The sequence below is a fragment of the Oncorhynchus keta genome, chromosome 17 (genome assembly GCF_023373465.1).
Source record: "Oncorhynchus keta strain PuntledgeMale-10-30-2019 chromosome 17, Oket_V2, whole genome shotgun sequence".
In the NCBI taxonomy this organism is placed as follows: domain Eukaryota; kingdom Metazoa; phylum Chordata; class Actinopteri; order Salmoniformes; family Salmonidae; genus Oncorhynchus; species Oncorhynchus keta.
This window is the reverse complement of record NC_068437.1, coordinates 61,589,879-61,612,748: the sequence shown is the minus strand read 5'-3', so window position 1 is coordinate 61,612,748 and position 22,870 is coordinate 61,589,879. Positions and strand designations below refer to the sequence as shown.

The 22,870-nt window shown below is 39.5% G+C and overlaps 1 protein-coding gene across 6 annotated transcripts in view; it reads left to right on the top strand.

Moving 5' to 3' along the window:
- The window catches only part of myrf (myelin regulatory factor), a 138,775-nt gene that overhangs the window by 106,075 nt on the left and 9,830 nt on the right, over nucleotides 1-22,870 (top strand). For all 6 annotated transcript variants that reach the window (XM_052466956.1, XM_052466958.1, XM_052466957.1 and 3 more), the window contains exons 18-21: nucleotides 3,678-3,739; nucleotides 4,012-4,128; nucleotides 16,188-16,569; nucleotides 21,357-21,419. In XM_052466956.1, coding sequence (XP_052322916.1) covers nucleotides 3,678-3,739; nucleotides 4,012-4,128; nucleotides 16,188-16,569; nucleotides 21,357-21,419 — 624 coding nt within the window. The remainder of the gene's footprint in view (nucleotides 1-3,677; nucleotides 3,740-4,011; nucleotides 4,129-16,187; nucleotides 16,570-21,356; nucleotides 21,420-22,870) is intronic.

Genomic DNA, 22,870 nt, shown 5'->3' with positions numbered 1-22,870 from the left:
CACTATTCTATTCCCTTCTATTCCATTCCCTTCTATTCCATTTTATTCTATTGCATTTTATTCTATTCCATTTTATTCTATTCCATTCCCTTATATTCCATGCCCTTCTATTTTATTCCATTCCCTTCTATTTTATTCCATTTCCTTCCATTCCATTATTTTCCATTCTATTATATTCCATTCCATCTCTCTTCTATTCCATTCCATTCTATTCTATTCCCTTCTATTCCTTTCTATTCTATTCTCTTCCCTTCTATTCCATTCTATTCAATTCCATTCCATTATATTCTATTCCATTCCATCTCTCTTCTATTCCATTAAATTCTATTATATTCCATTACATTCTATTCTATTCTATTCCATTCTATTCTATTCCATTCCATCTCTCTTCTATTCCATTCCATTCTATTCTATTCCATTACATTCTATTCTATTCCCTTCTATTCCATTCTATTCTATTCTCTTCCCTTCTATTCCATTCTATTCTATTCCATTCTATTCAATTCCATTCCATTCTATTCTATTCCATTCCATCTCTCTTCTATTCCATTAAATTCTATTATATTCCATTACATTCTATTCTATTCTATTCCATTCCATTCTATTCTATTCCATTACATTATATTATATTCTATTCCCTTCTATTCCATTCTGTTCTATCCTATTCCCTTCTATTCCATTCTATTCTATTCCATTCCATTCTATTCTATTCCATTCCCTTCCCTTCTATTCCATTCCCTTCCATTCCCTTCTATTCCATTCCCTTCCATTCTATTCCATTCCATTCTATTCCATTCCCTTCTATTCCATTCCCTTCCATTCCATTCCCTTCTATTCCATTCTATTCCATTCTATTCCCTTCCCTTCCATTCTATTCCATCCCCTTCCCTTCCATTCCATTCCCTTCCATTCTATTCCATTCCCTTCCATTCTATTCCATTCCCTTCCATTCCATTCCTTCTATTCCATTCCCTTCCATTCTATTCCATTCCCTTCTATTCCATTCTATTCCATTCCCTTCCATCTCTATTCTATTCTATTCCCCTTCCATTCCATTCTATTCCATTCCCTTCCATCTCTCTTCTATTCTATTCCCTTCTATTCCATTCCCTTCCATTCTATTCCATTCCCTTCCATTCCATTCCCTTCCATTCTATTCCATTCCTTCCATTCCAATCCTTCTATTCCATTCTATTCTATTCTATTCCCTTCCAATCCATTCTATTCCATTCCTTCCATCTCTCTTCTATTCTATTCCTTCTATTCCATTCCTTCTATTCCATTCTATTCCATTTTATTCTATTCCATTCCTTCTATTCCATTCTATTCCATTTTATTCTATTCCATTTTATTCTATTCCATTTTATTCTATTCCATTCCTTCTATTCCATTCCTTCTATTCCATTTTATTCTATTCCATTTATTCTATTCCATTCCCTTATATTCCATTCTATTCCATTTTATTCTATTCCATTCCTTCTATTCCATTCTATTCCATTTTATTCTATTCCATTTTATTCTATTCCATTTTATTCTATTCCATTCCTTCTATTCCATTCCTTCTATTCCATTTTATTCTATTCCATTTTATTCTATTCCATTTTATTCTATTCCATTTATTCTATTCCATTCCTTATATTCCATTCCTTCAATTTTATTCCATTCCCTGCTTTTACATTCCATTCTATTCCATTCCATTCCATCTCTCTTCTATTCTATTCCCTTCTATTTTATTCCATTTCCCTCTATTCCATTCCATTATTTTCCATTATTTTCTATTCCAATCCGTTCCATTCTATTATATTCCATTTCATCTCTCTTCTATTCCATTCCATTCTATTCTATTCTCTTCCCTTCTATTCCATTCTATTCCATTCCCTTCCCTTCTATTCCATTCCATTCCATTCTATTCCATTCCATTCCATTCCCTTCTATTCCATTCTATTCCATTCCCTTCCCTTCCATTCTATTCCATTCCCTTCTATTCCATTATATTCCATTCCATTCTATTCCATTCCCTTCCATTCCCTTCTATTCCATTCCCTTCCATTCTATTCCATTCCCTTCCCTTCCATTCTATTCCATCCCCTTCCATTCCATTCCCGTCCATTCTATTCCATTCTATTCCATTCCATTCTATTCCATTCCCTTCCATTCCCTTCTATTCCATTCCCTTCCATTCTATTCCATTCTATTCCATTCCCTTCCCTTCCATTCTATTCCATTTTATTCTATTCTATTCCCTTCTATTCCATTCCATTCTATTCCATTCCATTCTATTCCATTCCTTTCCATTCCTTCTATTCCATTCCCTTCCATTCTATTCCATTCCCTTCTATTCCATTCCCTTCTATTCCATTCTACTCCATTCCCTTCCCTTCCCTTCTATTCCATTCTATTCCATTCCCTCCCCTTCCATTCTATTCCATTCCCTTCTATTCCATTCTATTCCATTCCCTTCCATTCTATTCCATTCCCCTTCCATCCCATTCTATTCCATTCCCTTCTATTCCATTCTATTCCATTCCCTTCCATTCCTTCTATTCCATTCCCTTCCATTCTATTCCATTCCCTTCTATTCCATTCCCTTCTATTCCATTCTATCCCATTCCCTTCCCTTCTATTCCATTCTATTCCATTCCCTCCCCTTCCATTCTATTCCATTCCCTTCTATTCCATTCCCTTCCATTCTATTCCATTCCCTTCTATTCCATTCTATTCCATTCCCTTCTATTCCATTCCCTTCCATCTCTCTTCTATTCTATTCCCTATTCCCTTCTATTCCATTCTATTCCATTTTATTATATTCTATTCCCTTCTATTCCATTCCCTTCTATTCCATTTTATTCCATTCCCTTCTATTCCATTTTATTGCATTATATTCCCTTCTATTCCATTTTATTCTATTCCATTTTATTCTATTCCATTTTATTCTATTCCATTCCCTTATATTCCATGCCCTTCTATTTTATTCCATTCCCTTCTATTTTATTCCATTTCCTTCCATTCCATTATTTTCCATTCTATTATATTCCATTCCATCTCTCTTCTATTCCATTCCATTCTATTCTATTCCCTTCTATTCCTTTCTATTCTATTCTCTTCCCTTCTATTCCATTCTATTCAATTCCATTCCATTATATTCTATTCCATTCCATCTCTCTTCTATTCCATTAAATTCTATTATATTCCATTACATTCTATTCTATTCTATTCCATTCTATTCTATTCCATTCCATCTCTCTTCTATTCCATTCCATTCTATTCTATTCCATTACATTCTATTCTATTCCCTTCTATTCCATTCTATTCTATTCTCTTCCCTTCTATTCCATTCTATTCTATTCCATTCCATTCTATTCAATTCCATTCCATTCTATTCTATTCCATTCCATCTCTCTTCTATTCCATTAAATTCTATTATATTCCATTACATTCTATTCTATTCCATTCTATTCTATTCCATTCCATCTCTCTTCTATTCCATTCCATTGTATTCTATTCCATTATATTATATTCTATTCCCTTCTATTCCATTCTGTTCTATCCTATTCCCTTCTATTCCATTCTATTCTATTCCATTCCATTCCATTCTATTCTATTCTATTCCCTTCTATTCTATTCCATTCCCTCTCCCTTCTCCTCTCACAGTATATTTTCATACCCCTCTGGTCCAGGTCTGCAGAGGGATCATCTAGGATGGCCTCTGCTCCTCGATCCACCATCTCCACGCGTCAAGGTCAGAGACACAGACATATACATCCCTCTTTGGATTGCTAGATGGGCAGTATTTAGTGGTAGAAAGGACTAGCTATCTCTGAGGCTTATTTACAATTGTTAGTTATTGGACTGACTAAAGATGGGCACCATGTATTTGTAACATACTTTACGATCTAAACACGATGTATAGATGATATTGTTTTAGGATTCTCATAAAGACATTAGAAACCAAACTGATCCTACAGGACATCATCATGAATCATATGTGATGAACCTATCTATTCTGTGTAGATACAGTCCCACCCTCTCCTTCACTGGCCAATCCTGCAGCTTGCTGTCCACCTACAACTGCCACAAACAACCAATCAGCAACTACTCTGTCGCCAAGCAACAACCAGTCAACACTGGGTAAGAAAACATTGACCCGCCTGTCTTACCATACCAGATTAAATACTTCACTGTATCTTCACTTCATAACCATTCATTCATTACCATACCAGATTAAATACTTCACTGTATCTTCACTTCATAACCATTCATTCATTACCATACCAGATGAAATATTTCACTGTGTCTTCACTTCATAACCATTCATTCATTACCATACCAGATGAAATACTTCACTGTATCTTCACTTCATAACCATTCATTCATTACCATACCAGATGAAATACTTCACTGTGTCTTCACTTCATAACCATTCATTCATTACCATACCAGATTAAATACTTCACTGTGTCTTCACTTCATAACCATTCATTCATTACCATACCAGATGAAATACTTCACTGTATCTTCACTTCATAACCATTCATTCATTACCATACCAGATGAAATACTTCACTGTGTCTTCACTTCATAACCATTCATTCATTACCATACCAGATGAAATACTTCACTGTATCTTCACTTCATAACCATTCATTCATTACCATACCAGATGAAATACTTCACTGTATCTTCACTTCATAACACATTCATTCATTACCATACCAGATTAAATACTTCACTGTATCTTCACTTCATAACCATTCATTCATTACCATACCAGATGAAATACTTCACTGTATCTTCACTTCATAACACATTCATTCATTACCATACCAGATGAAATACTTCACTGTGTCTTCACTTCATAACCATTCATTCATTACCATACCAGATGAAATACTTCACTGTGTCTTCACTTCATAACACATTCATAACCATTCATTCATTACCATACCAGATGAAATACTTCACTGTGTCTTCACTTCATAACCATTCATTCATTACCATACCAGATGAAATACTTCACTGTATCTTCACTTCATAACCATTCATTCATTACCATACCAGATGAAATACTTCACTGTATCTTCACTTCATAACCATTCATTCATTACCATACCAGATTAAATACTTCACTGTATCTTCACTTCATAACCATTCATTCATTACCATACCAGATGAAATATTTCACTGTGTCTTCACTTCATAACCATTCATTCATTACCATACCAGATTAAATACTTCACTGTATCTTCACTTCATAACCATTCATTCATTACCATACCAGATTAAATACTTCACTGTGTCTTCACTTCATAACCATTCATTCATTACCATACCAGATGAAATACTTCACTGTGTCTTCACTTCATAACACATTCATAACCATTCATTCATTACCATACCAGATGAAATACTTCACTGTGTCTTCACTTCATAACCATTCATTCATTACCATACCAGATGAAATACTTCACTGTATCTTCACTTCATAACCATTCATTCATTACCATACCAGATGAAATACTTCACTGTGTCTTCACTTCATAACCATTCATTCATTACCATACCAGATGAAATACTTCACTGTATCTTCACTTCATAACCATTCATTCATTACCATACCAGATGAAATACTTCACTGTATCTTCACTTCATAACCATTCATTCATTACCATACCAGATGAAATACTTCACTGTGTCTTCACTTCATAACACATTCATAACCATTCATTCATTACCATACCAGATGAAATACTTCACTGTGTCTTCACTTCATAACACATTCATAACCATTCATTCATTACCATACCAGATGAAATACTTCACTGTGTCTTCACTTCATAACACATTCATTCATTACCATACCAGATGAAATACTTCACTGTATCTTCACTTCATAACCATTCATTCATTACCATACCAGATGAAATACTTCACTGTGTCTTCACTTCATAACCATTCATTCATTACCATACCAGATGAAATACTTCACTGTATCTTCACTTCATAACATTACTGTGACACAGCAAATATATCAACTTGTGTTTGTTGCTATAAGCATTAATGGTACCTGTCTCCATTAATGGCACCTGTCTATGTTAATGGTACCTGTCTCCATTAATGGTACCTGTCTCCATTAATGGAACCTGTCTATGTTAATGGTACCTGTCTATGTTAATGGTACCTGTCTCCATTAAATGGTACCTGTCTCCCTTAAATGGTACCTGTCTATGTTAATGGTACCTGTCTCCATTAATGGTACCTGTCTCCATTAATGGTACCTGTCTATGTTAATGGTACCTGTCTCCATTAATGGTACCTGTCTCCATTAATGGTACCTGTCTATGTTAATGGTACCTGTCTCCATTAATGGTACCTGTCTATGTTAATGGTACCTGTCTATGTTAATGGTACCTGTCTCCATTAAATGGTACCTGTCTCCCTTAAATGGTACCTGTCTCCATTAATGGTACCTGTCTCCATTAATGGTACCTGTCTCCATTAATGGTACCTGTCTATGTTAATGGTACCTGTCTATGTTAATGGTACCTGTCTATGTTAATGGTACCTGTCTATGTTAATGGTACCTGTCTCCATTAAATGGTACCTGTCTCCCTTAAATGGTACCTGTCTATGTTAATGGTACCTGTCTCCATTAATGGTACCTGTCTCCATTAATGGCACCTGTCTATGTTAATGGTACCTGTCTATGTTAATGGTACCTGTCTCCATTAAATGGTACCTGTCTCCCTTAAATGGTACCTGTCTCCATTAATGGTACCTGTCTCTATTAATGGTACCTGTCTCCATTAATGGTACCTGTCTATGTTAATGGTACCTGTCTATGTTAATGGTACCTGTCTATGTTAATGGTACCTGTCTATGTTAATGGTACCTGTCTCTATTAAATGGTACCTGTCTCCTTAAATGGTACCTGTCTATGTTAATGGTACCTGTCTCCATTAATGGTACCTGTCTCCATTAATGGCACCTGTCTATGTTAATGGTACCTGTCTATGTTAATGGTACCTGTCTCCATTAATGGTACCTGTCTCCATTAAATGGTACCTGTCTCCATTAATGGTACCTGTCTCCATTAAATGGTACCTGTCTCCATTAATGGTACCTGTCTCCCTTAAATGGTACCTGTCTCCATTAATGGTACCTGTCTCCATTAATGGTACCTGTCTCCATTAAGTGGTACCTGTCTCCATTAATGGTACCTGTCTCCATTAATGGTACCTGTCTCCATTAATGGTACCTGTCTATGTTAATGGTACCTGTCTCCATTAATGGTACCTGTCTATGTTAATGGTACCTGTCTATGTTAATGGTACCTGTCTCCATTAATGGTACCTGTCTATGTTAATGGTACCTGTCTCCATTAAATGGTACCTGTCTCCATTAATGGTACCTGTCTATGTTAATGGTACCTGTCTCCATTAATGGTACCTGTCTCCATTAATGGTACCTGTCTATGTTAATGGTACCTGTCTCCATTAAATGGTACCTGTCTCCCTTAAATGGTACCTGTCTCCATTAATGGTACCTGTCTCCATTAATGGTACCTGTCTATGTTAATGGTACCTGTCTATGTTAATGGTACCTGTCTATGTTAATGGTACCTGTCTATGTTAATGGTACCTGTCTCCATTAATGGTACCTGTCTATGTTAATGGTACCTGTCTATGTTAATGGTACCTGTCTATGTTAATGGTACCTGTCTATGTTAATGGTACCTGTCTATGTTAATGGTACCTGTCTATGTTAATGGTACCTGTCTCCATTAATGGTACCTGTCTCCATTAATGGTACCTGTCTATGTTAATGGTACCTGTCTCCATTAATGGTACCTGTCTATGTTAATGGTACCTGTCTATGTTAATGGTACCTGTCTATGTTAATGGTACCTGTCTCCATTAATGGTACCTGTCTCCATTAATGGTACCTGTCTATGTTAATGGTACCTGTCTATGTTAATGGTACCTGTCTATGTTAATGGTACCTGTCTCCATTAATGGTACCTGTCTATGTTAATGGTACCTGTCTATGTTAATGGTACCTGTCTCCATTAATGGTACCTGTCTATGTTAATGGTACCTGTCTATGTTAATGGTACCTGTCTATGTTAATGGTACCTGTCTCCATTAATGGTACCTGTCTCCATTAATGGTACCTGTCTCCATTAATGGTACCTGTCTATGTTAATGGTACCTGTCTACATTAATGGTACCTGTCTCCATTAAGTGGTACCTGTCTCCATTAATGGTACCCGTCTCCATTAATGGTACCTGTCTATGTTAATGGTACCTGTCTATGTTAACGGTACCTGTCTATGTTAATGGTACCTGTCTATGTTAATGGTACCTGTCTATGTTAATGGTACCTGTCTCCATTAATGGTACCCGTCTCCATTAATGGTACCTGTCTATGTTAATGGTACCTGTCTATGTTAATGGTACCTGTCTATGTTAATGGTACCTGTCTCCATTAATGGTACCAGTCTCCATTAAATGGTACCAGTCTCCATTAATGGTACCTGTCTATGTTAATGGTACCTGTCTCCATTAAATGGTACCAGTCTCCATTAATGGTACCTGTCTATGTTAATGGTACCTGTCTATGTTAATGGTACCTGTCTATGTTAATGGTACCTGTCTATGTTAATGGTACCTGTCTATGTTAATGGTACCTGTCTATGTTAATGGTACAAGTCTATGTTAATGGTACCTGTCTCCATTAATGGTACCCGTCTATGTTAATGGTACCTGTCTCCATTAATGGTACCTGTCTATGTTAATGGTACCTGTCTATGTTAATGGTACCTGTCTATGTTAATGGTACCAGTCTATGTTAATGGTACCTGTCTATGTTAATGGTACCTGTCTCCGTTAAGTGGTACCTGTCTCCATTAAGTGGTACCTGTCTCCATTAATGGTACCTGTCTCCATTAATGGTACCTGTCTCCATTAATGGTACCTGTCTCCATTAAGTGGTACCTGTCTCCATTAATGGTACCTGTCTATGTTAATGGTACCTGTCTCCATTAATGGTACCTGTCTCCATTAATGGTACCTGTCTCCATTAATGGTACCTGTCTCCATTAAGTGGTACCTGTCTCCATTAATGGTACCTGTCTATGTTAATGGTACCTGTCTCCATTAATGGTACCTGTCTCCATTAATGGTACCTGTCTCCATTAATGGTACCTGTCTCCATTAATGGTACCTGTCTCCATTAATGGTACCTGTCTATGTTAATGGTACCTGTCTCCATTAATGGTACCTGTCTATGTTAATGGTACCTGTCTCCATTAATGGTACCTGTCTATGTTAATGGTACCTGTCTATGTTAATGGTACCTGTCTATGTTAATGGTACCTGTCTCCATTAATGGTACCTGTCTCCATTAATGGTACCTGTCTATGTTAATGGTACCTGTCTATGTTAATGGTACCTGTCTATGTTAATGGTACCTGTCTCCATTAATGGTACCTGTCTCCATTAATGGTACCTGTCTATGTTAATGGTACCTGTCTCCATTAATGGTACCTGTCTATGTTAATGGTACCTGTCTATGTTAATGGTACCTGTCTATGTTAATGGTACCTGTCTCCATTAATGGTACCTGTCTCCGTTAATGGTACCTGTCTCCATTAATGGTACCTGTCTCCATTAATGGTACCTGTCTCCATTAATGGTACCTGTCTCCATTAAGTGGTACCTGTCTCCATTAATGGTACCCGTCTCCATTAATGGTACCTGTCTATGTTAATGGTACCTGTCTATGTTAATGGTACCTGTCTATGTTAATGGTACCTGTCTCCATTAATGGTACCTGTCTCCATTAAATGGTACCAGTCTCCATTAATGGTACCTGTCTCCATTAAATGGTACCAGTCTCCATTAATGGTATCTGTCTATGTTAATGGTACCTGTCTCCATTAATGGTACCTGTCTATGTTAATGGTACCTGTCTATGTTAATGGTACCTGTCTATGTTAATGGTACCTGTCTATGTTAATGGTACCAGTCTATGTTAATGGTACCTGTCTATGTTAATGGTACCTGTCTCCGTTAATGGTACCTGTCTCCATTAATGGTACCTGTCTACGTTAATGGTACCTGTCTATGTTAATGGTACCTGTCTATGTTAATGGTACCAGTCTATGTTAATGGTACCTGTCTATGTTAATGGTACCTGTCTCCATTAAATGGTACCTGTCTCCATTAATGGTACCTGTCTCCATTAAATGGTACCTGTCTCCATTAATGGTACCTGTCTCCATTAATGGTACCTGTCTCCATTAATGGTACCTGTCTCCATTAATGGTACCTGTCTATGTTAATGGTACCTGTCTCCATTAATGGTACCTGTCTATGTTAATGGTACCTGTCTCCATTAATGGTACCTGTCTCCATTAAGTGGTACCTGTCTCCATTAAATGGTACCTGTCTATGTTAATGGTACCTGTCTCCATTAATGGTACCTGTCTCCATTAATGGTACCTGTCTCCATTAAATGGTACCTGTCTCCATTAATGGTACCTGTCTCCATTAATGGTACCTGTCTATGTTAATGGTACCTGTCTCCATTAAATGGTACCTGTCTCCATTAATGGTACCTGTCTCCATTAATGGTACCTGTCTCCATTAATGGTACCTGTCTATGTTAATGGTACCTGTCTATGTTAATGGTACCTGTCTCCATTAATGGTACCTGTCTCCATTAAGTGGTACCTGTCTCCATTAATGGTACCTGTCTATGTTAATGGTACCTGTCTCCATTAATGGTACCTGTCTCCATTAATGGTACCTGTCTCCATTAATGGTACCTGTCTCCATTAATGGTACCTGTCTCCATTAATGGTACCTGTCTCCATTAAATGGTACCTGTCTCCATTAAATGGTACCTGTCTCCATTAAATGGTACCTGTCTATGTTAATGGTACCAGTCTCCATTAAATGGTACCTGTCTATGTTAATGGTACCAGTCTCCATTAAATGGTACCTGTCTATGTTAATGGTACCTGTCTCCATTAAGTGGTACCTGTCTATGTTAATGGTACCTGTCTCCATTAAATGGTACCTGTCTCCATTAAATGGTACCTGTCTCCATTAAATGGTACCTGTCTATGTTAATGGTACCTGTCTCCATTAAGTGGTACCTGTCTCCATTAAATGGTACCTGTCTCCATTAAATGGTACCTGTCTCCATTAAATGGTACCTGTCTATGTTAATGGTACCTGTCTCCATTAAATGGTACCTGTCTATGTTAATGGTACCTGTCTCCATTAAATGGTACCTGTCTATGTTAATGGTACCTGTCTCCATTAAATGGTACCTGTCTATGTTAATGGTACCAGTCTCCATTAAATGGTACCAGTCTCCATTAATGGTACCTGTCTCCATTAATGGTACCTGTCTATGTTAATGGTACCTGTCTATGTTAATGGTACCTGTCTCCATTAATGGTACCTGTCTCCATTAAATGGTACCTGTCTCCATTAATGGTACCTGTCTATGTTAATGGTACCTGTCTCCATTAATGGTACCTGTCTATGTTAATGGTACCTGTCTCCATTAATGGTACCTGTCTCCATTAAATGGTACCTGTCTCCATTAATGGTACCTGTCTATGTTAATGGTACCTGTCTCCATTAATGGTACCTGTCTCCATTAATGGTACCTGTCTATGTTAATGGTACCTGTCTCCATTAATGGTACCTGTCTCCATTAATGGTACCTGTCTCCATTAAGTGGTACCTGTCTATGTTAATGGTACCTGTCTCCATTAAATGGTACCTGTCTATGTTAATGGTACCTGTCTCCATTAAGTGGTACCTGTCTATGTTAATGGTACCTGTCTCCATTAAATGGTACCTGTCTCCATTAATGGTACCTGTCTCCATTAAATTGTACCTGTCTATGTTAATGGTACCTTTCTCCATTAATGGTACCTGTCTCCATTAAATGGTACCTGTCTCCATTAATGGTACCTGCCTTCATTAAATGGTACCTGTCTATGTTAATGGTACCTGTCTCCATTAATGGTACCTGTCTATGTTAATGGTACCTGTCTATGTTAATGGTACCTGTCTATGTTAATTGTACCTGTCTCCATTAAGTGGTACCTGTCTATGTTAATGGTACCTGTCTCCATTAATGGTATCTGTCTTCATTAAATGGTACCTGTCTATGTTAATGGTACCTGTCTATGTTAATGGTACCTGTCTATGTTAATGGTACCTGTCTCCATTAAATGGTACCTGTCTATGTTAATGGTACCTGTCTCCATTAAGTGGTACCTGTCTATGTTAATGGTACCTGTCTATGTTAATGGTACCTGTCTATGTTAATGGTACCTGTCTCCATTAAATGGTACCTGTCTCCATTAATGGTACCTGTCTCCATTAATGGTACCTGTCTCCATTAAATGGTACCTGTCTATGTTAATGGTACCTGTCTCCATTAAATGGTACCAGTCTCCATTAATGGTACCTGTCTATGTTAATGGTACCTGTCTCCATTAAATGGTACCTGTCTCCATTAATGGTACCTGTCTCCATTAATGGTACCTGTCTCCATTAATGGTACCTGTCTCCATTAAATGGTACCTGTCTATGTTAATGGTACCTGTCTCCATTAAATGGTACCAGTCTCCATTAATGGTATCTGTCTATGTTAATGGTACCTGTCTCCATTAAATGGTACCTGTCTCCATTAATGGTACCTGTCTATGTTAATGGTACCTATCTCCATTAATGGTACCTGTCTCCATTAATGGTACCTGTCTCCATTAAATGGTACCTGTCTCCATTAAATGGTACCTGTCTCCATTAAATGGTACCAGTCTCCATTAATGGTACCTGTCTCCATTAATGGTACCTGTCTATGTTAATGGTACCTGTCTATGTTAATGGTACCAGTCTCCATTAAATGGTACCAGTCTCCATTAATGGTACCTGTCTCCATTAATGGTACCTGTCTATGTTAATGGTACCTGTCTATGTTAATGGTACCTGTCTCCATTAATGGTACCTGTCTCCATTAAATGGTACCTGTCTCCATTAAATGGTACCAGTCTCCATTAAATGGTACCTGTCTATGTTAATGGTACCAGTCTCCATTAAATGGTACCAGTCTCCATTAATGGTACCAGTCTCCATTAATGGTACCTGTCTATGTTAATGGTACCTGTCTATGTTAATGGTACCTGTCTCCATTAATGGTACCTGTCTCCATTAAATGGTACCTGTCTCCATTAATGGTACCTGTCTCCATTAAGTGGTACCTGTCTCCATTAAGTGGTACCTGTCTCCATTAATGGTAGCTGTCTCCATTAATGGTACCTGTCTCCATTAATGGTACCTGTCTCCATTAATGGTACCTGTCTCCATTAATGGTACCTGTCTCCATTAATGGTACCTGTCTCCATTAATGGTACCTGTCTCCATGTAATGGTACCTGTCTCCATTAAATGGTACCTGTCTCCATTAAATGGTACCTGTCTCCATTAAATGGTACCTGTCTATGTTAATGGTACCTGTCTCCATTAATGGTACCTGTCTCCATTAATGGTACCTGTCTCCATTAATGGTACCTGTCTATGTTAATGGTACCTGTCTATGTTAATGGTACCTGTCTCCATTAATGGTACCTGTCTCCATTAAATGGTACCTGTCTCCATTAATGGTACCAGTCTCCATTAATGGTACCTGTCTATGTTAATGGTACCTGTCTATGTTAATGGTACCTGTCTCCATTAATGGTACCTGTCTCCATTAAATGGTACCTGTCTCCATTAAATGGTACCTGTCTCCATTAATGGTACCTGTCTCCATTAATGGTACCTGTCTCCATTAATGGTACCTGTCTCCATTAAGTGGTACCTGTCTCCATTAAGTGGTACCTGTCTCCATTAATGGTACCTGTCTCCATTAATGGTACCTGTCTCCATTAATGGTACCTGTCTCCATTAAGTGGTACCTGTCTCCATTAATGGTACCTGTCTCCATTAAATTGTACCTGTCTATGTTAATGGTACCTGTCTCCATTAATGGTACCAGTCTCCATTAAATGGTACCTGTCTCCATTAATGGTACCTGTCTCCATTAATGGTACCTGTCTCCATTAAATGGTACCTGTCTATGTTAATGGTACCTGTCTCCATTAATGGTACCTGTCTCCATTAAATGGTACCTGTCTCCATTAAATGGTACCTGTCTCCATTAAATGGTACCTGTCTCCATGAAATGGTACCTGTCTCCATTAAATGGTACCTGTCTCCATTAAATGGTACCTGTCTCCATGAAATGGTACCTGTCTCCATTAAATGGTACCTGTCTCCATTAAGTGGTACCCGTCTCCATTAAATGGTACCTGTCTCCATTAAGTGGTACCTGTCTCCATTAATGGTACCTGTCTCCATTAATGGTACCTGTCTCCATGAAATGGTACCTGTCTCCATGAAATGGTACCTGTCTCCATTAAATGGTACCTGTCTCCATTAAGTGGTACCTGTCTCCATTAATGGTACCTGTCTCCATTAATGGTACCTGTCTCCATTAAGTGGTACCTGTCTCCATTAATGGTACCTGTCTATGTTAATGGTACCTGTCTATGTTAATGGTACCTGTCTATGTTAATGGTACCTGTCTCCATTAATGGTACCTGTCTCCATTAAGTGGTACCTGTCTCCATTAAGTGGTACCTGTCTCCATTAATGGTACCTGTCTCCATTAATGGTACCTGTCTCCATTAATGGTACCTGTCTCCATTAAGTGGTACCTGTCTCCATTAATGGTACCTGTCTATGTTAATGGTACCTGTCTCCATTAAGTGGTACCTGTCTCCATTAATGGTACCTGTCTCCATTAATGGTACCTGTCTCCATTAAATGGTACCTGTCTCCATGAAATGGTACCTGTCTCCATTAAATGGTACCTGTCTCCATTAAATGGTACCTGTCTCCATTAATGGTACCTGTCTCCATTAATGGTACCTGTCTCCATTAATGGTACCTGTCTCCATTAATGGTACCTGTCTATGTTAATGGTACCTGTCTATGTTAATGGTACCTGTCTCCATTAAATGGTACCTGTCTCCATTAATGGTACCTGTCTCCATTAATGGTACCTGTCTCCATTAAATGGTACCAGTCTCCATTAATGGTACCTGTCTATGTTAATGGTACCTGTCTATGTTAATGGTACCTGTCTCCGTTAATGGTACCTGTCTCCATTAATGGTACCTGTCTATGTTAATGGTACCTGTCTATGTTAATGGTACCTGTCTCCATTAATGGTACCTGTCTCCATTAATGGTACCTGTCTCCATTAATGGTACCTGTCTCCATTAATGGTACCTGTCTCCATTAATGGTACCTGTCTCCATTAAGTGGTACCTGTCTCCGTTAATGGTACCTGTCTATGTTAATGGTACCTGTCTATGTTAATGGTACCTGTCTCCATTAATGGTACCTGTCTATGTTAATGGTACCTGTCTCCATTAATGGTACCTGTCTATGTTAATGGTACCTGTCTATGTTAATGGTACCTGTCTCCATTAAATGGTACCTGTCTATGTTAATGGTACCTGTCTCCATTAATGGTACCTGTCTATGTTAATGGTACCTGTCTCCATTAATGGTACCTGTCTCCATTAAATGGTACCTGTCTCCATTAAATGGTACCTGTCTCCATTAATGGTACCTGTCTCCATTAATGGTACCTGTCTCCATTAATGGTACCTGTCTCCATTAATGGTACCTGTCTATGTTAATGGTACCTGTCTATGTTAATGGTACCTGTCTATGTTAATGGTACCTGTCTCCATTAATGGCACCTGTCTATGTTAATGGTACCTGTCTCCATTAATGGTACCTGTCTCCATTAATGGTACCTGTCTATGTTAATGGTACCTGTCTCCATTAATGGTACCTGTCTATGTTAATGGTACCTGTCTATGTTAATGGTACCTGTCTCCATTAATGGTACCTGTCTCCATTAATGGTACCTGTCTATGTTAATGGTACCTGTCTCCATTAATGGTACCTGTCTATGTTAATGGTACCTGTCTCCATTAATGGTACCTGTCTCCATTAATGGTACCTGTCTCCATTAATGGTACCTGTCTATGTTAATGGTACCTGTCTCCATTAATGGTACCTTTCTCCATCCTCTCTCTTGTAGAAGTGAGTAGTCCAGTCCCTACACTGCGCAGCATCAACAAGAAGGCCAAGTCCAGGCCTATGGACAAGGACGGACGGTACCGGAACCGTCTCAGCCACACCTCCGCCCCCATCTACCTGTCAAAGGCTAAGAAACCTGCCCCTGCACAGGACCTGGGGGGTGTAGGGGGAGTGGGGGGGGTCAACAACCGGCTGCCTGGACCGGGTGGGCCTGAAGACCAGCAGACACTGCCCCTGCCTCAGAGACAACGCAGGGACAACACACACATCAGCACGGAGGAGGAAACAGGAGGAAGATTGTCCCCTTCCCTTATAGATCTGCACATCCTGGAGACAAACCAACACATTTCATCACACAACTGTCCCCATCCTGACAGCTGCAGGTGGGTCTGCTTCTGTGGTTCTCTACACAGTTGGGGGTCTACCTGTGTGGTTCTCTACACAGCTGTGGGTCTACCTGTGTGGTTCTCTACACAGCTGTGGGTCTGCCTGTGTGGTTCTCTACACAGCTGTAAGTCTGCTTCTGTGGTTCTCTACACAGCTGTGAGTCTGCCTGTGTGGTTCTCTACACAGCTGTGAGTCTGCCTGTGTGGTTCTCTACACAGCTGTGGGTCTGCCTGTGTGGTTCTCTACACAGCTGTGGGTCTGCCTGTGTGGTTCTCTACACAGCTGTGAGTCTGCCTGTGTGGTTCTCTACACAGCTGTGGGTCTACCTGTGTGGTTCTCTACACAGCTGTGGGTCTACCTGTGTGGTTCTCTACACAGCTGTGGGTCTGCCTGTGTGGTTCTCTACACAGCTGTGGGTCTACCTGTGTGGTTCTCTACACAGCTGTGGGTCTACCTGTGTGGTTCTCTACACAGCTGTGGGTCTACCTGTGTGGTTCTCTACACAGCTGTGGGTCTACCTGTGTGGTTCTCTACACAGCTGTGGGTCTACCTGCCTAAGATTGGTAAAGTGTAGTTCAACTGTAATTCAATACATGACCCTATGTGGAATACATGACCCTATGTGGAATACATGACACTTTGTGGAATACATGACACTATGTGGAATACATGACACTTTGTGGAATACATGAAACTATGTGGAATACATGACACTTTGTGGAATACATGAAACTATGTGGAATACATGACCCTATGTGGAATACATGACACTATGTGGAATACATGACACTTTGTGGAATACATGAAACTATGTGGAATACATGACACTTTGTGGAATACATGAAACTATGTGGAATACATGACACTTTGTGGAATACATGACCCTATGTGGAATACATGACCCTATGTGGAATACATGACACTTTGTGGAATACATGACCCTATGTGGAATACATGACACTATGTGGAATACATGACACTATGTGGAATACATGACCCTATGTGGAATACATGACACTATGTGGAATACATGACACTTTGTGGAATACATGACACTATGTGGAATACATGACACTTTGTGGAATACATGAAACTATGTGGAATACATGACACTTTGTGGAATACATGAAACTATGTGGAATACATGACCCTATGTGGAATACATGACCCTATGTGGAATACATGACACTTTGTGGAATACATGACACTATGTGGAATACATGACACTTTGTGGAATACATGAAACTATGTGGAATACATGACACTTTGTGGAATACATGAAACTATGTGGAATACATGACCCTATGTGGAATACATGACACTATGTGGAATACATGACACTTTGTGGAATACATGAAACTATGTGGAATACATGACACTTTGTGGAATACATGAAACTATGTGGAATACATGACACTTTGTGGAATACATGACCCTATGTGGAATACATGACCCTATGTGGAATACATGACACTTTGTGGAATACATGACCCTATGTGGAATACATGACACTATGTGGAATACATGACACTATGTGGAATACATGACCCTATGTGGAATACATGACACTATGTGGAATACATGACACTTTGTGGAATACATGACCCTATGTGGAATACATGACCCTATGTGGAATACATGACACAATGTGGAATACATGAAACTATGTGGAATACATGACACTTTGTGGAATACATGACCCTATGTGGAATACATGACCCTATGTGGAATACATGACCCTATGTGGAATACATGAAACTATGTGGAATACATGACACTTTGTGGAATACATGAAACTATGTGGAATACATGACACTTTGTGGAATACATGAAACTATGTGGAATACATGACACTTTGTGGAATACATGAAACTATGTGGAATACATGACACTTTGTGGAATACATGACCCTATGTGGAATACATGACACTATGTGGAATACATGACACTTTGTGGAATACATGACCCTATGTGGAATACATGACCCTATGTGGAATACATGACACTATGTGGAATACATGACACTTTGTGGAATACATTACACTATGTGGAATACATGACACTATGTGGAATACATGACACTATGTGGAATACATGACACTATGTGGAATACATGACACTATGTGGAATACATGACACTATGTGGAATACATGACACTTTGTGGAATACATGACCCTATGTGGAATACATGACACTATGTGGAATACATGACACTTTGTGGAATACATGACACTATGTGGAATACATGACACTGGAATACATGACACTGTGGAATACATGACACTATGTGGAATACATGACCCTATGTGGAATACATGACACAATGTGGAATACATGAAACTATGTGGAATACATGACACTTTGTGGAATACATGACCCTATGTGGAATACATGACCCTATGTGGAATACATGACCCTATGTGGAATACATGAAACTATGTGGAATACATGACACTTTGTGGAATACATGAAACTATGTGGAATACATGACACTTTGTGGAATACATGAAACTATGTGGAATACATGACACTTTGTGGAATACATGAAACTATGTGGAATACATGACACTTTGTGGAATACATGACACTTTGTGGAATACATGACCCTATGTGGAATACATGACACTTTGTGGAATACATGACCCTATGTGGAATACATGACCCTATGTGGAATACATGACCCTATGTGGAATACATGACACTTTGTGGAATACATGAAACTTTGTGGAATACATGACACTTTGTGGAATACATGACACTTTGTGGAATACATGACCCTATGTGGAATACATGACACTATGTGGAATACATGACACTTTGTGGAATACATGACCCTATGTGGAATACATGACCCTATGTGGAATACATGACCCTATGTGGAATACATGACACAATGTGGAATACATGAAACTATGTGGAATACATGACACTTTGTGGAATACATGACCCTATGTGGAATACATGACCCTATGTGGAATACATGACCCTATGTGGAATACATGACACTATGTGGAATACATGACACTATGTGGAATACATGACCCTATGTGGAATACATGACACTATGTGGAATACATGACCCTATGTGGAATACATGACCCTATGTGGAATACATGACCCTATGTGGAATATATGACACTTATAATAATAATAATAATAATATATGCCATTTAGCAGACGCTTTTATCCAAGCGACTTACAGTCAAGTGTGCATACATTCTACGTATGGGTGGTCCGGGAATCGAACCCACTACCCTGGCGTTACAAGCGCCATGCTCTACCAACTGTGCGGAATACATGACCCTATGTGGAATACATGACCCTATGTGGAATACATGACCCTATGTGGAATACATGACCCTATGTGGAATACATTACACTATGTGGAATACATGACACAATGTGGAATACATGACACTATGTGGAATAGATGACACTTTGTGGAATACATGACACAATGTGGAATACATGACACTATGTGGAATAGATGACACTTTGTGGAATACATGACCCTATGTGGAATACATGACACTTTATGGAATACATGACCCTATGTGGAATACATGACACTTTATGGAATACATGACACTATGTGGAATACATGACCCTATCTGGAATACATGACCCTATGTGGAATACATGACCCTATGTGGAATACATGACCCTATGTGGAATACAATGACACTATGTGGAATACATGACCCTATGTGGAATACATGACCCTATGTGGAATACATGACACTATGTGGAATACATGACACTATGTGGAATACATGACCCTATGTGGAATACATGACACTATGTGGAATACATGACACTATGTGGAATACATGACCCTATGTGGAATACATGACCCGATGTGGAATACATGACCCGATGTGGAATACATGACACTATGTGGAATACATTACCCTATGTGGAATACATGACACTATGTGGAATACATGACACCATGTGGAATACATGACACTATGTGGAATACATGACACTATGTGGAATACATGACCCTATGTGGAATACATGAATACATGACCCTATGTGGAATACATGACACTATGTGGAATACATGACACTATGTGGAATACATGACGCTATGTGGAATACATGACGCTATGTGGAATACATGACACTATGTGGAATACATGACACTATGTGGAATACATGACACTATGTGGAATACATGACACTATGTGGAATACATGACACTATGTGGAATACATGACACTTTGTGGAATACATGACCCTATGTGGAATACATGACACTTTGTGGAATACATGACCCTATGTGGAATACATGACCCTATGTGGAATACATGACACTGGAATACATGACCCTGTGTGGAATACATGACACTATGTGGAATACATTACACTATGTGGAATGCATGACCCTATGTGGAATACATGACACTATGTGGAATACATGACCCTATGTGGAATACATGACACTATGTGGAATACATGTGGTCCTTCTGTAGCTCAGTTGGTAGAGCATGGCGCTTGTAACGCCAGGGTAGTGGGTTCGATCCCGGGACCACCCATACGTAGAATGTATGCACACATAACTGTAAGTCGCTTTGGATAAAAGCGTCTGCTAAATGGCATATATTATTATATATTATTACATGACACTATGTGGAATACATGACCCTATGTGGAATACATGACACTATGTGGAATACATGACACTATGTGGAATACATGACACTATGTGGAATACATGACACTATGTGGAATACATGACCCCATGACATGTATAATGATTTTCGGTTTTGTCAACAGCTATTCAGTATCACTCCAAGGAACCAGGAACTCCTCCATGTCACAAATCACTCTACACATGAGGTGAGTACACACGGCCTGTTCCACACGTTCACCTGAACCAACACGGCCTGTTCCACACATTCACCTGAACCAACACGGCCTGCTCCACACATTCACCTGAACCAACACGGCCTGCTCCACACATTCACCTGAACCAACACGGCCTGCTCCACACATTCACCTGAACCAACACAGCCTGCTCCACACATTCACCTGAACGAACACGGCCTGCTCCACACATTCACCTGAACCAACACGGCCTGCTCCACACATTCACCTGAACCAACACGGCCTGCTCCACACATTCACCTGAACCAACACGGCCTGCTCCACACATTCACCTGAACCAACACGGCCTGCTCCACACATTCACCTGAACCAACACGGCCTGCTCCACACATTCACCTGAACCAACACGGCCTGCTCCACACATTCACCTGAACGAACACGGCCTGCTCCACACATTCACCTGAACCAACACAGCCTGCTCCACACATTCACCTGAACGAACACGGCCTGCTCCACACATTCACCTGAACCAACACGGCCTGCTCCACACATTCACCTGAACCAACACGGCCTGCTCCACACATTCACCTGAACCAACACGGCCTGCTCCACACATTCACCTGAACCAACACGGCCTGCTCCACACATTCACCTGAACGAACACGGCCTGCTCCACACATTCACCTGAACCAACACGGCCTGCTCCACACATTCACCTGAACCAACACGGCCTGCTCCACACATTTACCTGAACCAACACAGCCTGCTCCACACATTCACCTGAACCAACACGGCCTGCTCCACACATTTACCTGAACCAACACGGCCTGCTCCACACATTTACCTGAACCAACACAGCCTGCTCCACACATTCACCATTCACCTGACAGCTACAGTATATCTACCATTCACCTGACAGCTACAGTATATCTACCGTTCTGACAGCTACAGTATATCTACCATTCACCTGACAGCTACAGTATATCTACCATTCACCTGACAGCTACAGTATATCTACCGTTCTGACAGCTACAGTATATCTACCATTCTGACAGCTACAGTATATCTACCATTCACCTGACAGCTACAGTATATCTACCATTCACCTGACAGCTACAGTATATCTACCGTTCTGACAGCTACAGTATATCTACCATTCTGACAGCTACAGTATATCTACCATTCACCTGACAGCTACAGTATATCTACCGTTCTGACAGCTACAGTATATCTACCATTCTGACAGCTACAGTATATCTACCATTCACCTGACAGCTACAGTATATCTACCATTCACCTGACAGCTACAGTATATCTACCGTTCTGACAGCTACAGTATATCTACCATTCTGACAGCTACAGTATATCTACCATTCACCTGACAGCTACAGTATATCTACCATTCACCTGACAGCTACAGTATATCTACCGTTCTGACAGCTACAGTATATCTACCGTTCTGA